The sequence below is a fragment of the Jaculus jaculus genome, chromosome 1 (assembly GCF_020740685.1).
Source record: "Jaculus jaculus isolate mJacJac1 chromosome 1, mJacJac1.mat.Y.cur, whole genome shotgun sequence".
In the NCBI taxonomy this organism is placed as follows: Eukaryota; Metazoa; Chordata; class Mammalia; order Rodentia; family Dipodidae; genus Jaculus; species Jaculus jaculus.
In genome coordinates, this window is record NC_059102.1 from 273,838,334 (window position 1) to 273,855,703 (window position 17,370).

The 17,370-nt window shown below is 42.1% G+C and overlaps 1 protein-coding gene across 1 annotated transcript in view; it reads right to left on the reverse strand.

Annotated features, from left to right (window-relative positions):
- Positions 1-17,370, reverse strand: part of Hydin (HYDIN axonemal central pair apparatus protein) — a 433,096-nt gene that overhangs the window by 174,512 nt on the left and 241,214 nt on the right. The window contains exons 23-27 of the mRNA XM_004659564.2: positions 10,060-10,200; positions 8,596-8,674; positions 5,203-5,313; positions 4,738-4,947; positions 2,522-2,659 (exon numbers count right to left, since the gene is read on the reverse strand). Of these exons, the coding sequence (XP_004659621.2) occupies positions 2,522-2,659; positions 4,738-4,947; positions 5,203-5,313; positions 8,596-8,674; positions 10,060-10,200 (679 nt within the window). The remainder of the gene's footprint in view (positions 1-2,521; positions 2,660-4,737; positions 4,948-5,202; positions 5,314-8,595; positions 8,675-10,059; positions 10,201-17,370) is intronic.

The following is a 17,370-nucleotide window of genomic DNA, read 5'->3' on the forward strand; positions in this document are numbered from 1 at the left end:
TTTCTAGCACCATAATGTCTGCTTTGTTATCCCAAGGTCACTGCCATTTGAAAAGAGACAGGTCTCTACCAAAAGTGAGAGTAGCATTAATATATAGGTATGAACATTAAGAGAAGTGCGTACTGGGCAGTTTGATGAGCATAGTGTATACATTTAGCCAGACAGCAACAGATATTACATCCCTAGGATACATGAATACCCTTGTTTTAGGTTTTCAGTATCAGGGATGTATTTCCTGCCATGGAATGGGCCTCCAGTCAAATTAGAGGGCAGTTGGTTTTCCCCATAACAGACATGCCACTATTGCCCATTTGGCCTGGCTGGCCAAATATAAGGCTTGCAGTGTCCACTGGTGAGTATCTTCACTGGTGATTTCTCTCTCTCCCATTGAACTGCATGCAGAATGACTTCTTCTAGCTTTCTGTCAGCTGGTCTACATGGAGGAGTTTTTCAGCTCAGCTCCAGCAGGATTTCTCTGTGGCCTTCCAGCCCAAGTATGTGGTGTTTTCAGCAATAGGGTCTTACCATTTATTCCTGGTGGGAAACCAAGGGCCTCAGTAATGGCCCAACAGAAGTTTCTATTTAAAAAAATATTTTATTTTTTTGCAAGGAGAGAAATGGAGGGGTGGGGGTGGGGGCAATGGTTGTGCCAGTGCCTCTGGACACTGCATACAAACTCCAGGTACCTGAGCTACTTTGTGCATCTGGCCTTATGTGGGTACTGGGGAATCAACCAGAATTGTTAGGTTTTACAGGCAAGTGTCTTAACTGCTGAGCCATTTCTTTAGCCCAGAAATTTCTTAAAAGTAGTAGATAAACAAAATATGAATGAGAATCACCTTCCTATTTGTTTCTAAAACCAACTTGACTCACTACAGTCTTCTGGTGTTCTCATACCTGTTAAAGAAAAATTGATTTTATATGGGATAGTCAGAGGGGATGAAGCCCTGAGGGAAATGCAATCTATAGGAGGAAACAAAATGAAATTTTCTTTAAAAAGTTTTCATTTGTTTTTTTTTCCCCATTTTGACATTTTCATACATGTATGTAGTGAACTTTAATCTTATTCCTCCACATTATTCTTTGCTTCCCCTCTCCTTAGCATGTTTCTTATTCCCCATTAATTCACACCTTACTTTCATGCCTTTTTCCCCCCACCAATTGAGTTAAATTAGGGTTGCTTGCATGGTCTTGGTTGGAAGGTTATTTACTACGGAATGGGCAACTTACCAGTAGCTACACCACTGATGAACCTGACTCCCTCTCCCAGAAACCATTAGCTGTCATTTGCTAGTCTGGGATGTGTAGGCTCTCTTGTAACTGCCTTTCATCAGTAGTAATGCATTGACAGACTAAATCCTGTGTAGGAAACCATAGCTGCTGTGAGTTCATCAGTGTATAGACCATGTTATATCCAGAAGTCAGTGTTTTGCAGTCCTCTCCCCCATCCTTCTGTTTCTATATTCTTTCCATTCTCTAGTCTACAAGATTCCTTAGCCTTGGAGTAGGTAATTTAAATGTCCTGCTTGAGGCTGAACACAGAGTAGTCACTTATTCTCAGCAATTTTGCCAGCTACGCATCTCTGCATTAACCACTGTATTTTATCTTATCTTATTTTTTGAGACAGGATCTTGTTATATAGCCCAGGTTGGCCTTGAATTCAAGATCCTCCCACCTCAGCCTTCTGAATTGCTGGAATTATGGGGGTGTGTCACCATATCTTGCTAAGATTAATTTTTAAAATATTTTATTTTTATTTATTTATTAGAGAGAGAGAATGGGAAACAGGTAGGGAGAGAATGGGCATGCCAGGACCTTAGGTCACTACAAATGAACTCTATACACATGTACCACCTTGTGCATCTGGCTTATGTGGGTTTTAGGGATTTGAACCTATGTCCCTAGGCTTTGCAGGCAAGCACCTTAACTATTAATTCATCTCTCTAGCTCCAAATAACTCTGTTATAATGAAAATATCCGTAGGTTATTTCTGGTTCATGATGGATCTTTAGTGTCTAGAAAACAAGTAACATAGGACTTACAAATATTATTTAATTGAATGGCTTAGCCAGGCACAGTGGCACAGGTCTTTAGTCCCAGCACTTGGGAGGTAGAGGTAAGAGAATTGCTGTGAGTTTGAGGCCCCCCTGAAACGACAGTGATTTCCAGGTCAGCCAGAGCTACAGTGAAACCCTACCTCGAGAAAAAAAAAAAAAATTAATGGCTTGGATTTATTTGTTTTTCTTCCTTATGTGATTTATATAGTTATTTTTTTCAGACAGGGTCTCATGTAGGCTATGTTGGCCTCAAACTCACTGAGTAGCCAAGACTGGCTTTGAATTTCTGATTTCCTGCCTCAGCTTTCTGACTGTTGGGGTTACATGTGTGTAGCACCATGCTTTACTCCAAGTTTTTAGTTTTAATTTTAAAAAGTCACACCGTAGTCCTGGCAGCAAAGCTCCCCTTGCCACAGGTGTGGTTTGAAGGATGGAATGTGGGCCCCTCCCAGTGCTTACTCACCGACTGTGGCAGAATGAGTGGCACACCGGGGTGAAGGTTCTCTGGCAATGACTGGTAGTTAGTCAGAACCTTGAACTCAAAGCCAACTTTCCCAGTATTCTTTAGTGTGATTTCACGGGTTGTAATGCGGTCAAAGAGCTGGAGAGAAGAAGATAAGAGTGACTGTCACCAGCCTGTAGGGTACTTGTCACCTAAGCAGAGTAATCAAAAACATACCCCACAGATATGGCCTTTACTTTTCATGAGGATAGGTACTCATCAATCCACATTTCAGCATCACAGAGTGAGGCCTCTTGTGGTGGGAGGACCACCGGGCTCTGGACACTTGGCTCTTGTCTTAGTCTGTTTTCTTGTCACAGGAGATTACATTTGAGGATCTTGAAGTAAGTTTTCCAAACTAAGACAATTTGCCTCCGGTATTCTATTCTATATAAAATATAGCCAGGCATGGTGACATACACCTTTAATCCCAGTACTCATGAGTCACAGGTAGGAAGATTGCCATGAGTTCAAGGCCACCCTGAGACTACATAGTGAATTCCAGGCCATCATGAGCTACAGTGAGACCCTACCTCAAAAAACCCCCCAAAACCCCCCTAAAACAAAAACAAAACAAAACAAAAAAAGTGCACAAGTTACATACTATACCCCCGGGTCCTGACATAAGAGGAAAATTTTATTCCAGAACATATTAAATTCAAATTGAAGGCCTAATGTGACCAAGATGAAGCTCTGATCAGCACTTGGGAGGTAGGAGGATCAGGAATTCAAAGTCACCTTCAAGGGGGCTGGGAAGATGGCTAGATAGTTAAAAATGCTTGTTTATACAGCTTGCTACCTGGGCTCAATTCCCATGCCAATCATGTAAACCAGATATAGAAAAGTGGCCCAACAGAAGAAATTGCAGAAGCAGCAGCTACATGAATAGCTAGTCTGACAACCAGCTCCAGGGAACTAGCAACAGACGCTGTAGTGATTCAAAACACATTGAAGCAGAAATACAGAGGCTACAGGGAACTCAACACTAAACCGAACTGCTAACAAGCCTGCCAAGGCTCAGGGATCGTTGCAGAAGAAGGGGAAAGGAGACTGTAAGAGCCATAGGATGGGTAGAAACATCCTGAGGCACCCCCCCCCCCACCCGCATGACTAGAGACTTACTGGGGCTCTAATCACCTCCACAGTGTCACCAATAACCCATTACAGCCCTCAGGGAAATTGGGCCTGAGAGAGAGAGAGGATATAAGACTACAATGCATGAAAAAAAAAAAAAAGAAACCACAAAATTAGGGTTGGAGAGATGGCTTAGTGGTAAAGGCACTTGCCTGCAAAGCCAAAGGACCCAGGTTTGATTCCCCAGTACCCACAAAAGCTAGATGTACAAGGTAGTGCAAGCATCTGGAATTTGTTTGCAGTGGCTAGAGACCCTGGCATGCCCATTCTTTCTCTCTCTCTCATCTATCTTCCTCTCTTTCTCTCTCTCAAATAAATAAATAAATTTTAAAAATTTAATTTAAAAAATGGGACTGGAGACATGGCTTAGTGATTAAGGTGCTTGCCTGTGAAGCCTAAAGGCCCAGGTTCAATTCCCCAGTACCTATGTAAGCCAGATGCACAAGGTGGCACATGTGTCTGGATTTTGTTTGCAGTGGCTAGAGACTCTGGAGCACCCATTCTCTCCCTGTATCTTTCTCCTTTTCTCACTCTCAAATAAATAAATATTCTTTTCAAAAAGTGGCTCAAGTGTCTAGTGTTCATTTGCAGTGGCAAGAGGCCTAGATCACCCTGCCCCCAAACACACACATGCAAATAAATAAATAAATAAATAGAAACAATAACAACAAAAAACTAAGTCATCTTTAGCTACACAGTAAATTTAAGGCAAGCCTGTGCTGTATGCAACCCTTTTTTTCCAAAACAAAACAGAACAAAACTTTAGCCATGGCTTGAAGCCCTGTATTATGGTCACAATGACTCAGAATGGGAAAGTGGGACTGCGGCGCTTGGGGAGAGAACACTTACCATGCTGAGCCTCAGAACGAGTGAGAAAAGCAAGTGAAAATGACTGGCAAGCAGGATGGCCAGCCTCAGGGAACCAGATGAAGCATCAGGGTCAGGGATGATGGGGAGATGATAATGATGGGTGATTTGAGGACAAGGGACTGATTTATGCTTGAGATAAAATCAGGAAATCCTCTCCACACAGTTTATAATACCTGTAATCCATAATTAATATTCTGGGTGTCAAAGGAATAGTTGACCAGGGATGCCTCGCCTTTCAGTAATATTTCATAGGTGGGGCCTCCTTCCACTTCACACAGAGCTTTGGCCTGTGCAACAATGTCACAGTGTCCATAGAAGGTGAAAGAGATCTGAAGGTTACTGTATGGTTGCAGAACTCCATAGAGGGGCAGAATGTCAAACACCTGCAGAGAAAGCCGTTGCACATGAGAACAGTGATCAGGCTATTGGGCCTGCAAAGGGCAAGTCAAAATCATGTCTGTGGACAGGAGCATTCCTGACTTTTGGCTTGTTTGATTCTGAAGAGGTGCCTAGTTTGCCATGCTGAACACATGTGATGTTCATGGCCACAATCCTCTGGCAAGATTGAAATTTCTAATATGGAGTAAGTGCTTAGAAAGTTGTGTCAGGTGAGTCAGGACCCAGAGAGTGCTACTTACTTCCTCTATCCCAATGGAAAGCATATCTTCCTGATCAAGGACCCACAGGGATTCCTGACACTCTGGCTGGCTCTGGTTTTTTCTTGTATCAGCAGAGACACTTTTTATCCCCTACAAATGAAAAGGATGAGGGAAAAGCTAGTATACATTCATAATAGATCATCGAAGTGTATCTCTCCATCACTGACACTGACAGGTAAAGGAAATACATGACATATATTTGTAAAAGTAATATATTTTTTCTTAGGAAAATAACTGGACAATACTCAAAATGCATGGGTATTTACTGCAGTGTTATTTTTTTTTTTAAATGAGTCTCTGAAAGCAAACTAACTGCCTATCAGTAGTGGGGCACTTTCAATAAAGTGTGTGTGGTACTGCTATCCAGGGAGGAGGACACAATGTGTATTTATGGACTTGTTACTGACAGAATTAGGAGCTCCATTCATGTAAAACTACACAGGCCTCCTGTGATTCACATTCTGAAGGTATGAGTGGATATAAATTCATTCAGGGATTTGTTTATGCAGATATCTTGGAGATTATTTGCTAAAAATATCAATAGTATTTTTCTGTAAATGATGGAATTTAGAGGATTTTTGCTTTAACTTTACTATCTTCTTGAATTTTCCATGACAAATATCTTTGAAAATAGAAAAGACAAGTGTTTTGGGGCTAGAAAGATGGGCCAGAGGTTAAGGTTAAATTCCCAAGCCACTCACATAAGCCAGACACAAAAATGGGGAAAGTGTCCAGTGATCCTTTGCATCTAGCTATAAGAGACCTTAGGGCACCCATATACATACATGCAAATAAATAAATATTTTCTTTAAAAAACACACAAGTACCGGGCGTGGTGGCGCATGCCTTTAATCCCAGCACTTGGGAGGCAGAGATAGGAGGATCACCATGAGTTCGAGGCCACCCTGAGACTCCTAGTGAATTCCAGGTGAGCCTGGGCTAGAGTGAGACCCTACCTCGAAAAACCAAAAACAAACAAACAAACAAACAAACAAACAAAACAAAAACAAAAACACAAGTGCTTTAAATACTTATGCAAACTCACCCTTAAAAATTAAACAATAGGGCTGAAGAGATGGCTCAACAATTAAAGAGGCTTGCTTGCCAAGCCTGATGGCCTGGGTTTGATTTTCCAGTACCAATGGAAAGCCAGGTGCACAAAATGGTACTTGCATCTGGAGTTTGTCTGCAGTGGCAAGAAGCCCTGGTGTGCCCATTCTCACCCCCTTTCTCTCTCTGCTTGCAAATAAATAAAATTGAAAATATAAGGAAAACTCCCCAAAAGAAATAAAAATCAATTAATATATTATAAAAAGGTATATGTGGCTCTATCTTGTATATATGTTCATTTATATCATGTCACTGAATATTCTTCACAATATAATTTAAAATACTAAGAAATATTTGATACATGTGCATGACACACATTTTAAATATTCAAGAGTAGATGGTAAAAAAAGGACTCCCATTTCTACTCCCCACTTCTCCAGTTGGCCCTTACCCAGTTTCTAATATGTTCATATGATTATTTTCTTCAGTTTTTGGGGACTTACTAAGAAGCAGTTCTAGGTCTTGGGGATAAAGTAATGTTAAAACAGAAAAAAAAAGCCGGGCGTGGTGGCGCACGCCTTTAATCCCAGCACTCGGGAGGCAGAGGTAGGAGGATCGCCGCAAGTTCGAGGCCACCCTGAGACTACAGAGTTAATTCCAGGTCAGCCTGGACCAGAGTGAGACCCTACCTCGAAAAACCAAAAAAAATAAAAAAAATAAAAATAAAAAACAGAAAAAAAAAATCCACCCTCATGAAGTTTACATTCCAGACATATTCCATGTATAAGCAAGTACGTTTGTGTAACTGCTTGAGATATAAAAGACTATTAAGCATCCCAGCAGGACTGTTTGACACATGTGTGGCCTCACTGGTAAGTGGGAACGGAAAATGATTCCCACCTCACTTGGTAGTCAGAAGTAGAGGGGCCAATGTAAAAAAAATTACAACTGTGCAAAGTATCTACATGTGCAGTAAGTGTTAGCTATTGTTTTTATGTTTTTTTGAGGCAAGTCCAACATACTGGCCTTTAAAATTTTTATTTTATTTATTGATTTTCAAAAATTTATTTTGAGAAAGAAAGAGGCAAAGAGAGACAGGGAGAGACGGGGGGAGAATGGGCACATCAGGGCCTTCAGTGACTGAAAAACGAACCCCAGATTTGTGTGCCCCCTACTGGCACATGTACGACATTTTGTACTTGCATCCTTGTGCATCTGGCTACATGGGACCTGGAGACTGGGACATGAGTTCTTGAACTTTGCAGGCAAGTGCCTTAATCGCTAAGCCATCTCTCCAGCCCATGGCCTTTTTATAAATGCAAGAGAGTGAGAGAGAGAGAGAGAGAGAGAGAGAGGAGAGAATTGGTGTGCCAGGGCTTCAGCCATTGTAATGGAACTCCAGATGTGTGCACCACCTTGTGTGCATGTGCTATCTTGCACTTGCATCACTTTTGTGTGTCTAGCTTATGTAGGACCTGGAGATTCAAACATGGGCCCTCAGGCTTTGCAGGCAAATGCCTTAACTACTAAGCCATCTCTCCAGCTCTGTTTTTTAATACTTTTATCTTGAGATAAATGGTGGCACACTACGACCCTGATTTGCACTTAATAATTTTTAGTTAATGTAAAAAAGGTGACACCAAACTAGCATATAGATAAAAATTTCATTTTTTATAAAAGGGTTTCATAGCATGGTCTTGTGCATGTGTAATTTGGTTTATTCAATGAATCTCCCACTAGTGGAATTAGGTTGCTTCCATTTTTCTTCCTTTTATAAAAAAAACTGTAGTGTATAAAAATGTTTACATCTTAGTATAAACACAGAGGCATATCTGGAGAGTAATATTCTAGAAGAGGAAGTGTGCATCTTAAATATTGATGTACCTATCAAGTGGCATGTCATAGAGTGCTATAAAAAAATCTTACTAGGCAGACCTCTGTGTTTCCAATGGTTTCCTTAGACTATCATTCTGGAATGACTTCAGGGTATGCATTTTAAAATTCTTTGTGTCTTCCCTTTGTTCTGACTATGGTATTACTGAGAAAAATACTCCCTTAGAAGCTCCTGCATAGGTTGTGGTAAAAACACACAACTACTCAGGCTTGGAGATCACGGGGATTTCCCTTTTGGAGATCTGTGTGCTGAGGTGTCCTGGGCTTTCCCTGGGGTGGTGGCTCTGGGGAGAAGGGACCTGGATAAAGCTACAGGGCGTCACCCCAGCTTGGCTCTAGCACTGCATCTGCTCCTCTGCTCCTGACTCTGCCTTTGCTTCAGGAAGGACCCTCTACTTGCCAACCCTCCCCAGGGCAAAGGAACCGCACATCTGAGACCATGGTGGATGCTGTGCATTTTTTGCTTTCTCTTTCTTCGGCTCCAGCGCCTTCATCCACAAGGATAGTCCTGGGGAGTTGAAGAAAATGGAGAGAATCACTCACTTGGTAGCCATCACTATCCAAGCTCAGCTGTATCCCCCCTCACCTCATCTGTCTCCCTTTCCCCCTCATTCTTACCCCAAAGTGAGGAGAAGGTCTTACTCAACATGTACCTTTTTCAAGAGGTCAACTGGCAGGGCTCCCTTGTCTTTTTCTTTCAAAGGCACAAGCTAGGCTACTAAACTGGTTGGTTCCTCAACTCTTTCCTGGAGCATCAAGTTCTTGTCTGTCAAAAATTCCCAAGATAGCTGGGCGTGGTGGTGCACGTCTTTAATCCCAGCACTCAGGAGGCAGAGGTAGGAGGACCCTGAGACTCCATAGTGAATTCCAGGTCAGCCTGGGCTAGAGTGAGACTCTACCTCGAAAACCAAAAAAAAAAAAAAAAAAAAAAAAAATTCCCAAGAAGCTCCAGAAATTCTTAAGACAGTTTGGGTGTGTCCTCAATGCTCAGTGGTAAATTTCATACTCCTTTTATTATGTTCTATTTTTTTACATTTTATTTATTTATTTATTTACTTATTTATTTGACACAGAGAGAATAGGTGTGCCAGGGCCTCCAGCCACTGCAAACGAACTCCAGATGCATGCACCCTCTTGTGCATCTAGCTTACGTGGGTCCTGGAGAATCAAATCAGGATCCTTTGGCTTTGCAGGCAAATGCCTTAACTGCTTAGCCATCTCTCCAGCCTTTATTATGCTTTATTATGTTTATGAACTTGGGTCTTGCTATGTAGCCTAGACTCACCTCTGACTTACAATCCCTCTGCCTCGGCCTCCTGAGTGTTTGGATTACAGGCATGTGCTACCATACCTAGCTAAATTTAATAATTTCTCGGATCATAATGTTTGATGGTTACAATTTCCTTTTCTGCTTGCCACTGAGGGATCTATCTTGTCTTCAGCATTCAGCCCTGTTCAGAAGCAATGTAAAGGAATGTCTCCATTCCTGAGTTAAGGATTCAGTGAGACCCCCGAGAGCAACATGGCTTTCATCTCCCTGTTCCACAGGGACATAGCAGGGTCTAGCACACAGAGAGAACTCACTAAACTATTAACTGGTTAAATGGTTGAATGAGTAGGTTTAGAGTGGGTACTGTAGCCAGGCATGGTGGTGCACACCTTTAATCCCAGCACTGGGAGGCAGAGGAAGGAGGATCACTGTGAGTTCAAGGCCACCCTGAGACTCCATAGTGAATTCCAAGTCTGCCTGGACTAGAGTGAGACTCTACCTCAAAAAATCAAAACAATAAAAAAAGAAAGAAAGAAAAAGAATGTGTACTGAGAACTTACGTTCTATGAAAGAAAAGACTGCCATTATAGAAAGACCTGTGCTAGTTTTGCATATGCACATACGTAAAAGAGTCACTTAAAGCCATCTCAGTGGACTCTAACGTAGTCTGGACTGCTGGCAAGTTGGCAGATACTGAGGTTGCTGGGATGGACTCCATCTGGGATACAGGGGCACTGTCAAGCTTCTTCTTCCATGGCACAAACCTGCAAAGGCATGGTGATGGGTGATGAGTGCACATTAGCCATGCAAATTGATGCCCCATGGGCCTTAGTTTTTAAGGCCAACCTCCAAATCCTAAATCAGGAAGATCTAGAAGAACTGTCCTACACTGTCTCTTGGACTTCCCTTCTTCAAATGTCAGTGGTTCTACTTGCGCCTAAAATTTTCTGTGACAATTCATCTGAGTCGGTATCTAGTATCTCTTCCTCTGAGTATCCAAAGGCTCCTGGGTCTCTCTCACATTCATTCCTCTCATCCCTGCTAGACCATGAACTCACTGATGACTTGTCTCTAATAGGGCACTGGATACATTGCCTGGTCTGAATTGCATGGCCAGGCCTAGATAGGAGTGAATTAGGAAGCTCTCATGAGGGGCTTGTTTCAAGATCAGATGTCGCCAAGCCACTCAGCCCTAGTTAAAGCCACATCATTCTAGACACAGGATAGGGGCTAGAAAATCTCCCAGGAAATGCAATACAATAAAAACTCTTGAACCTCATCCTTGGGTAGATTCTGATTTGGCAGGTGTTGGGTAGGACCCAGGAGTTAGACTGAAGCCTTCCCAGGTGCTTCTAATAGACTGTCAGATTGAGCAGCCGCCATGGGTGGGAATGGCACTGTGACAGTTCAGGGCAGAGCTGATAATTAATGTGGGTTAACACTGTAGCTTTATCAGCTAGGGACAATGAAAACCAGCAAAGGACAATTTTGAACATTTATTAAATCACCCCAGGTCAGCAGAGATGCTTGGGGGTGGGGGGCTTGGTTGGGTCACTGTGCACATAATAGCGCTCTTTCATCCAACACTGGCACCCTAGGGATGTTGTACAGAATGAAAAGAGAGTGTGTGGGAATGCCTGTCAAGGTGAAATACAAAGCTGTTGAGTGTCTGCACATCTGAGGAAAAACAACACCTCAGTTGACAATGATACCTGGGCAACTGAGAAGTGAAAGGTGTCTTTGGAAACAAACAGGGGAGGCTAATGCAGTTCTTCCTGATAGTAGGCTGAGCCTCAGGAGATGGTGATACCTTTAACAGAATGGAGCCTTTAGCTTACTAAAACCTGCTCTAAAACAATTCAAACAGAGTTTTTGGATCAGGTTTCATTTTACCCTCAGGTATAGATGATTACTTCCTGTTAGGCTTACCCACACAGTATTATACTCTTGTTATTTTCCAAAAGCAGAGTGTAACAAAGAAAGAAAATCAATATTGCTCCAATTTCTGGAGATGGAAGGAGAGGACACTCCCTCAGGCCAAGATAACATTTTTGACTGTTAAACCCAAGAGGATCAGCAGCACTGGGCTGGCCTCAGTAGCCTCTCTCTTTCTCTTTTATTTTGAACTCTTGTATAAGGACCAATATACTCTTTCGTTTTGCAAAGTTAAAAAAAGTATGCCACACTCACACTCATACTCATTTCTTTTTTAAAATTAGTTAATTTTCAAGGAGAGAGGGGGAGAGAGAGAGCAAGCACAAGGGCCTTTAGCCACTGCAAATGAATTCCAGATGCATGCAGCACTTTGTGTATCTGGCTTTACGTGGGTACTAGGAATTTGAACTTGGGGTGTTAGGCTTTACAGGCAAGGACCTTAACTGATGAGCCATCTCTACAGTCCTACACAAGCTTTTTTTTTTTTTTTTTTTTTTTCAGAGGCAGTCTCTCAGGCTGACTTGGAATCCACTATGTAGTCTCAGGCTAGCCCTGAACTTTTGAACTTACAGCAATCCTCTTACCTCTGCCACCCAAGAGCTTGGATTAAAGGTGTGCACCACCACCACTCCCTTCAACACAAGCTGTGCTGTGCCCAAACAAAGCCCCAATGAACAAGCTTGTGTTTCAGCTGTATGTGTGTGGGTAGAGGGGTAGTTCTCAGGATATTTGTGGGTGGGAAAGTCATGTGAGATGAGACATTAGCCTAGGTCTAAGCAATACAGTACAGGTCTTGGGAAAGGAAAGGAGGTGGGGTGGGCAGCACTGCTTTTATGCATGTGTGTGCATGTGCATGTTGGTTCATGAGCATGTGTGCATGAGCATGTGGTGGCCACAGAACAGACTAGGGTATTGTTCCTTAGAAATACCATCCACCTTACTTTCATTTTATCAGAGATAGAGAGAGAGACAGACAGAGAGACAGAGAGAGAGAGAGAGAGAGAGAGAGAGAGAGAGAGAGAGAATTGGCATGCCAGGGCCTCTAGCCACTGCAATTGAACCTCAGATGCGTGTGCCATCTTGTGTGCATGAGCCACCTTGTACACATGCATCACCTTAGGAATCTGGCTTACATGGGTTCTGGGGAGCCAAACCTAGGTTGTTAGGCTTTGTGGGCAAACGCTTTAACCACTAAGTCATCTCTCCAGCCCCCATCCACCTTTTTTGAGATAGGGTCTCTCACTCACCTAGAGCTCACCAATTAGGGCAGACTGGCTGGCTGGTGAGCCCCAGAGATCTGTCTGTTTCTGCTTCTCCAGCACAGGGATGACTAGCCCACTCCACCATGCCCAGAATTTCATGTGGCATCTGAGCATTGAACTCAGGTCTTCATGCTTCTCAGGCAAGCACTTTACTGAGTGAATCATCTCCCCCAACACAATGACTTCATTGATTTATTAGATTAAGGTGTGAGAGTGTCCTTTACTGAGAACAGCTTTTGACTATATGAAAAGGGTTGGAAAATGGGCTTTGTCTGGTGGGATAAAGAGGGTCCACAATGCTATATATCCCAAACAAATAATTCAGTAGATGCTGCAGGCTGACAGGCCCAATCTCCCTTACTAGAAGGTATGCTTGTCACCTGGGCGTTGTGGATGCTGGCAGCATCTTTCTTTAGAGCATTGCCCAACCGTTATTGGAGCTGCCTCATTCACCCTGCATTGCCTAGGAGGTTATGTCTTCCCTGCTGTTATGGCTCATACATACAGGCAAAAGACTGGTTGATAGGGGTGATGTTCAAAGAGTCTAGCCTCCTTGTTTCTGTGTGTGACAAATTCCAGTGATGCAATCTATTCTCCAGAATTCCCGTGGGATCAGGCAGAGGTTAGATTGATTTTGAAATCATATCTATCCTAGTTCTCCTTTGCCCTCTCTTGCTTCTCTCATTCTTGTATAGCAACTCTAGAACTGCCATACCAAGCTCTGCCTCGAAGGAATCCGCTGTAGCATTATGATTCCATAGAGGAGAGACCCAATGCTAGTGGCTCAGAATCATAGACGGAGGAGTGGGTATAACTGAGGGCACAAATGCACTGGGAATCACAAAGCCATTCATGGTCAAACCTCCCATCTCCTCATCCCCTGCTGCCCCCTCCCCACCATCTTTGCATTCTACAGTCTTATTTCTCATTTTCCCAGTTCTAGACCAAACTTTTCTAAGTTCCAAGAGGGCTCTTATCTCATTGACAGCACTTAGAACATGCCTCTGCCTAAAATATTCTTTGCATTTCCATTGTCCAGTTCAATTAGAGCTACTTAACCTTTCAGCCTTGGTGTAGCCGTTTTCAATGGGACATTGTCCCCCACCCTGGGCTGGCTAGGGGGCTACCTCCATGCTTCCACAGATCATCCTACTCCATAATTCTCTCATCAGCAGGGCAAAGAGCTATGTCTGTCTCCATCACCAGCACCTCACACTGTAGTAAGCCTCACAAAGATGCCCAATATTGATTGAATGATTAATTCTAGTAAAAAGTCCTGTAATTAACTTCTTACATTAAAAAGGAATATAAAGATCTTGTTTTGCCCAAGAATTACATCTGATGGTGTAAAAATGGCCCCAACAATCTGTGTAATTACTGTTAAGCACTTGCAACATTACCTTATTTCCTCTTCTGTCAACTATGTAGGGTCTGTTTCCTTCAGACACTGGCTGTGGGCTTGGTTTGGCTGCTCTGGTCAATGATGGGCATTAGAAAATGTGACACAGGCAACAAGTTTAAAATCTAGCGCTATGCTCTACAAACCACTGTTTCCTGATTTGGTCTCAGATGTTTTTTATTTTTCCTCTTCATCATTATCTTCCTCCTCTTCTTATCTCAGTGATCTGTCTGCTTCTCTCATTTGTAAGGCCCTCCATTCTTTCCCCTTCTGCTGCCCTCCCCTCTAACCCTTCACATTCCCTCCCTTCCTCTGAATCTCCACGTCTGTCTGCTGCTCATACCTGTTTCTAAAGGGAATAAATTATGATCATTGCTTTAAATTGTATTAATGGAGGGCACTGCCAAACACCAGGTCACTGCCAGGCTTCCACATGTATTGTCTGGATTTACCATCTTACACCGGTGATCCTTCCACATGACAAACAGAGGAGACACAACAGAGAAGGCTAACCATATATCTCCTATGAACTTTCCTTCTAGCTGTGTCATATGAGAAGGAAGGAAACCACAGACATCTAACCACAGACATACACCATTATGGGAAAGCAGCCTGCTGCAGCCCTATGATATCTGATTATCATGTACATGATATATAATTATCATTATGTTACCAATTCATCCACCTGGTCATCTTGTTGAGGATAGCTGGGTGCAAGAGAAATGAACAGCTGAACAGTTATTCAGATCTTTTTTTATTTTGTTTGAAGCAGAGTCTCACTCTAGTCCACACTAATCTGGAATTCACTTTGTAGCCCATGCTGGCCTCAAACTCACAGTGATCCTCCCTCAGCTGCCTGAGTGCTGGGATTACAGGCTTGAGCCACTACGCTTAGCTTGAAAATTATTACATATATATTTATATATAAATATATTTATACATATTATATATGTTATATATTGTATATATTGTTTGGAGTTCTCAAGGTAGGGTCTCACTCTAGCCAGGCTGACCTAGGAACCCATTCTCTCACTCTATTGTTCCAGGCTGGCCTTGAACTCACAGTGGTCCTCCTACCTCTGCCTTCCAAGTACTAGGATTAAAGGCATGCACCAACATGCCCGACTTCAAAACCATATATTAAAAAAAATTTTTTTTGAGGCAAGCCCATCAGACTGGCCTTTTATTTTATATGAGAGAGAGAGAGAGAAAGAAAGAGTTGGTGAACCAGGGCCTCTAGCCTCTGTAATTGAATGCCAGACGTGTGTATCAGCTGTGTGCATGTGTGACCTTGTATGCTTGTGTCACCTTGTGCATCTCAGCTTATGTGGGACCTGGAGAGGCCAACATGCCTTAACCACTAAGCCATTTCTCCAATTGGAAAACCATATTTTTAAAGGTCCTCAAAAGGAGTTGAAATTGGAGCTTCTAGAAGAGTGTTCTTCACTGTTGACTGTCTATTGAGATCACCTGTGAGACCTTAGAAAAGACTGGCTTCAGAGGCCTAACTGCAGAGATTATGATTTATTTGGCATCAATTTGTTTAAAAGCTTCCAGTGTGACTTGAGGCTGAGAAGCAATGACTGCATGATGACTGCAAGAAAATAGTTCCACATACAATTGAACGTCTTAACCATTTTAAGTGTATTTTTCACCAGAACTATTTCAAATTCCCAAATGGAAACTATGTGCTCATTAATTTTCATCCCCAGTTGTTGATAACTGCCATCTTACTTTCTATATATTTCACTGTTACATGCACCTCTTATAAGTGGGAGTACACAAATATTTGTTTTGGGGGGAAGCTAGTTTCATTCAGTACAATGTGTTCAAGATTCATCCAGGTTGTTACATGTGCCATAAATTACATTTGAAATGTCACTGATGACATCTTTACATATTATGAATTGACTAACCTAGATTAATAATTAATTTATGCTTTTGTTTTCTAAATCCAATAAAGGAATAAAAACTTGAAAAAAAACTTGAAAAAACTTGAAAGAAAGTAGTTCAACAGCAAGTATACCAAGAGGAGCCCAAAGTAAACAACTAAGGTCAAACTTACTAATTCTCATTCTCCACCACATATTATTAAGCATTTAATAAGTACTGCCTAATTTGATCTCTACTCCAGGATCTCTACAAATATCATCATTTTTTTAGATGACAAACTAAGACTGATCTAAAGCTCTTAACAGTTTTGCTGGAGAGTCTGCCTGAGGCAGTATCAAGGGGAGGCCTTGGTGGGTTACTTCATGCCAGGCCATGCCAGCAAGTCAAGAAACCATCTCTCCATGTCAAAAGTAACTGGAACCTCCCACACAAAAAACTTACAACATTGCCTAGAACCTTCCTTGGAAGAAGAGGGACCGATCGTCATTGTAATCTAAACATGATCAGACATCAGTGACCTTGAGCTTGAAAAAATGTCCAAAAAGGAGCTTTTTTCTGAAGCATGTAGGGCTTCAAAGGCAGTTACTAGAATCTACCTTAAAGCTCTTCAGAGGATTTCTGTGTGACATGGCCATTTCTATAAAGATCCAGAAGGTGTCCCCACTGCTACATGCTCTTGGAAAGGCCACCAAACAGACTGAAATCTCCCTTATCATCTGATCAGCTTCAAAGGTCTTGAAAAATACTTTCAAAACAGAAAGGTTTTTAAAAGTCAGTTGCTTTGAATGTCTGGCCTCCAATAGATGTAGCTTATTTGGGAGGATTTTAATTACTACTAACATGTAGATAAATGAAGTCTTTATGAATCCCATCACTAAATGGACCAAAGAGACGTAACTCAGCCTCAGGATCAGATATGCACTGATACTTTCCATTGATTTCTTAAGAAGCCAGCTTAACTCACACTAAATCTCTAAAATGCCAGTGCTCTCCACTGATACTAAACACAGTGGGAAAATGCTTTAAAAAGAATGAGTCTATATAATAAGGTGACTAGAGTTCGTCTATAACAGCACAAAAGCAAGGTAAAAAATTTAACATTCGAAATTTAAATGAAAAACACCTTTACTCATTTATCTATGGGGCAGCTTATCCAGTACCTCAGGAAATTGGAATGTTCTGAACTGCAAATAGAAGTGGACTGCATGGACCCCAACTGGGGATCACTTTTAAGTTCAATATAACGAGTACTAAAGGTCTCTCTGCTCCATGGGCCTCTGAGCTTTGTTTGACCTTGAGTCACGAGTACATTACAAAATCAACACATTTGTTTCCGGAAGCTCAGATTTGAGAGATGGATTGTAGCTCTCTTAACCTCTGGGACCAATCTGACCTTCTGGTCAGATAAATTATCTGACCTATCATAGCAGAAAAATAGATTCATG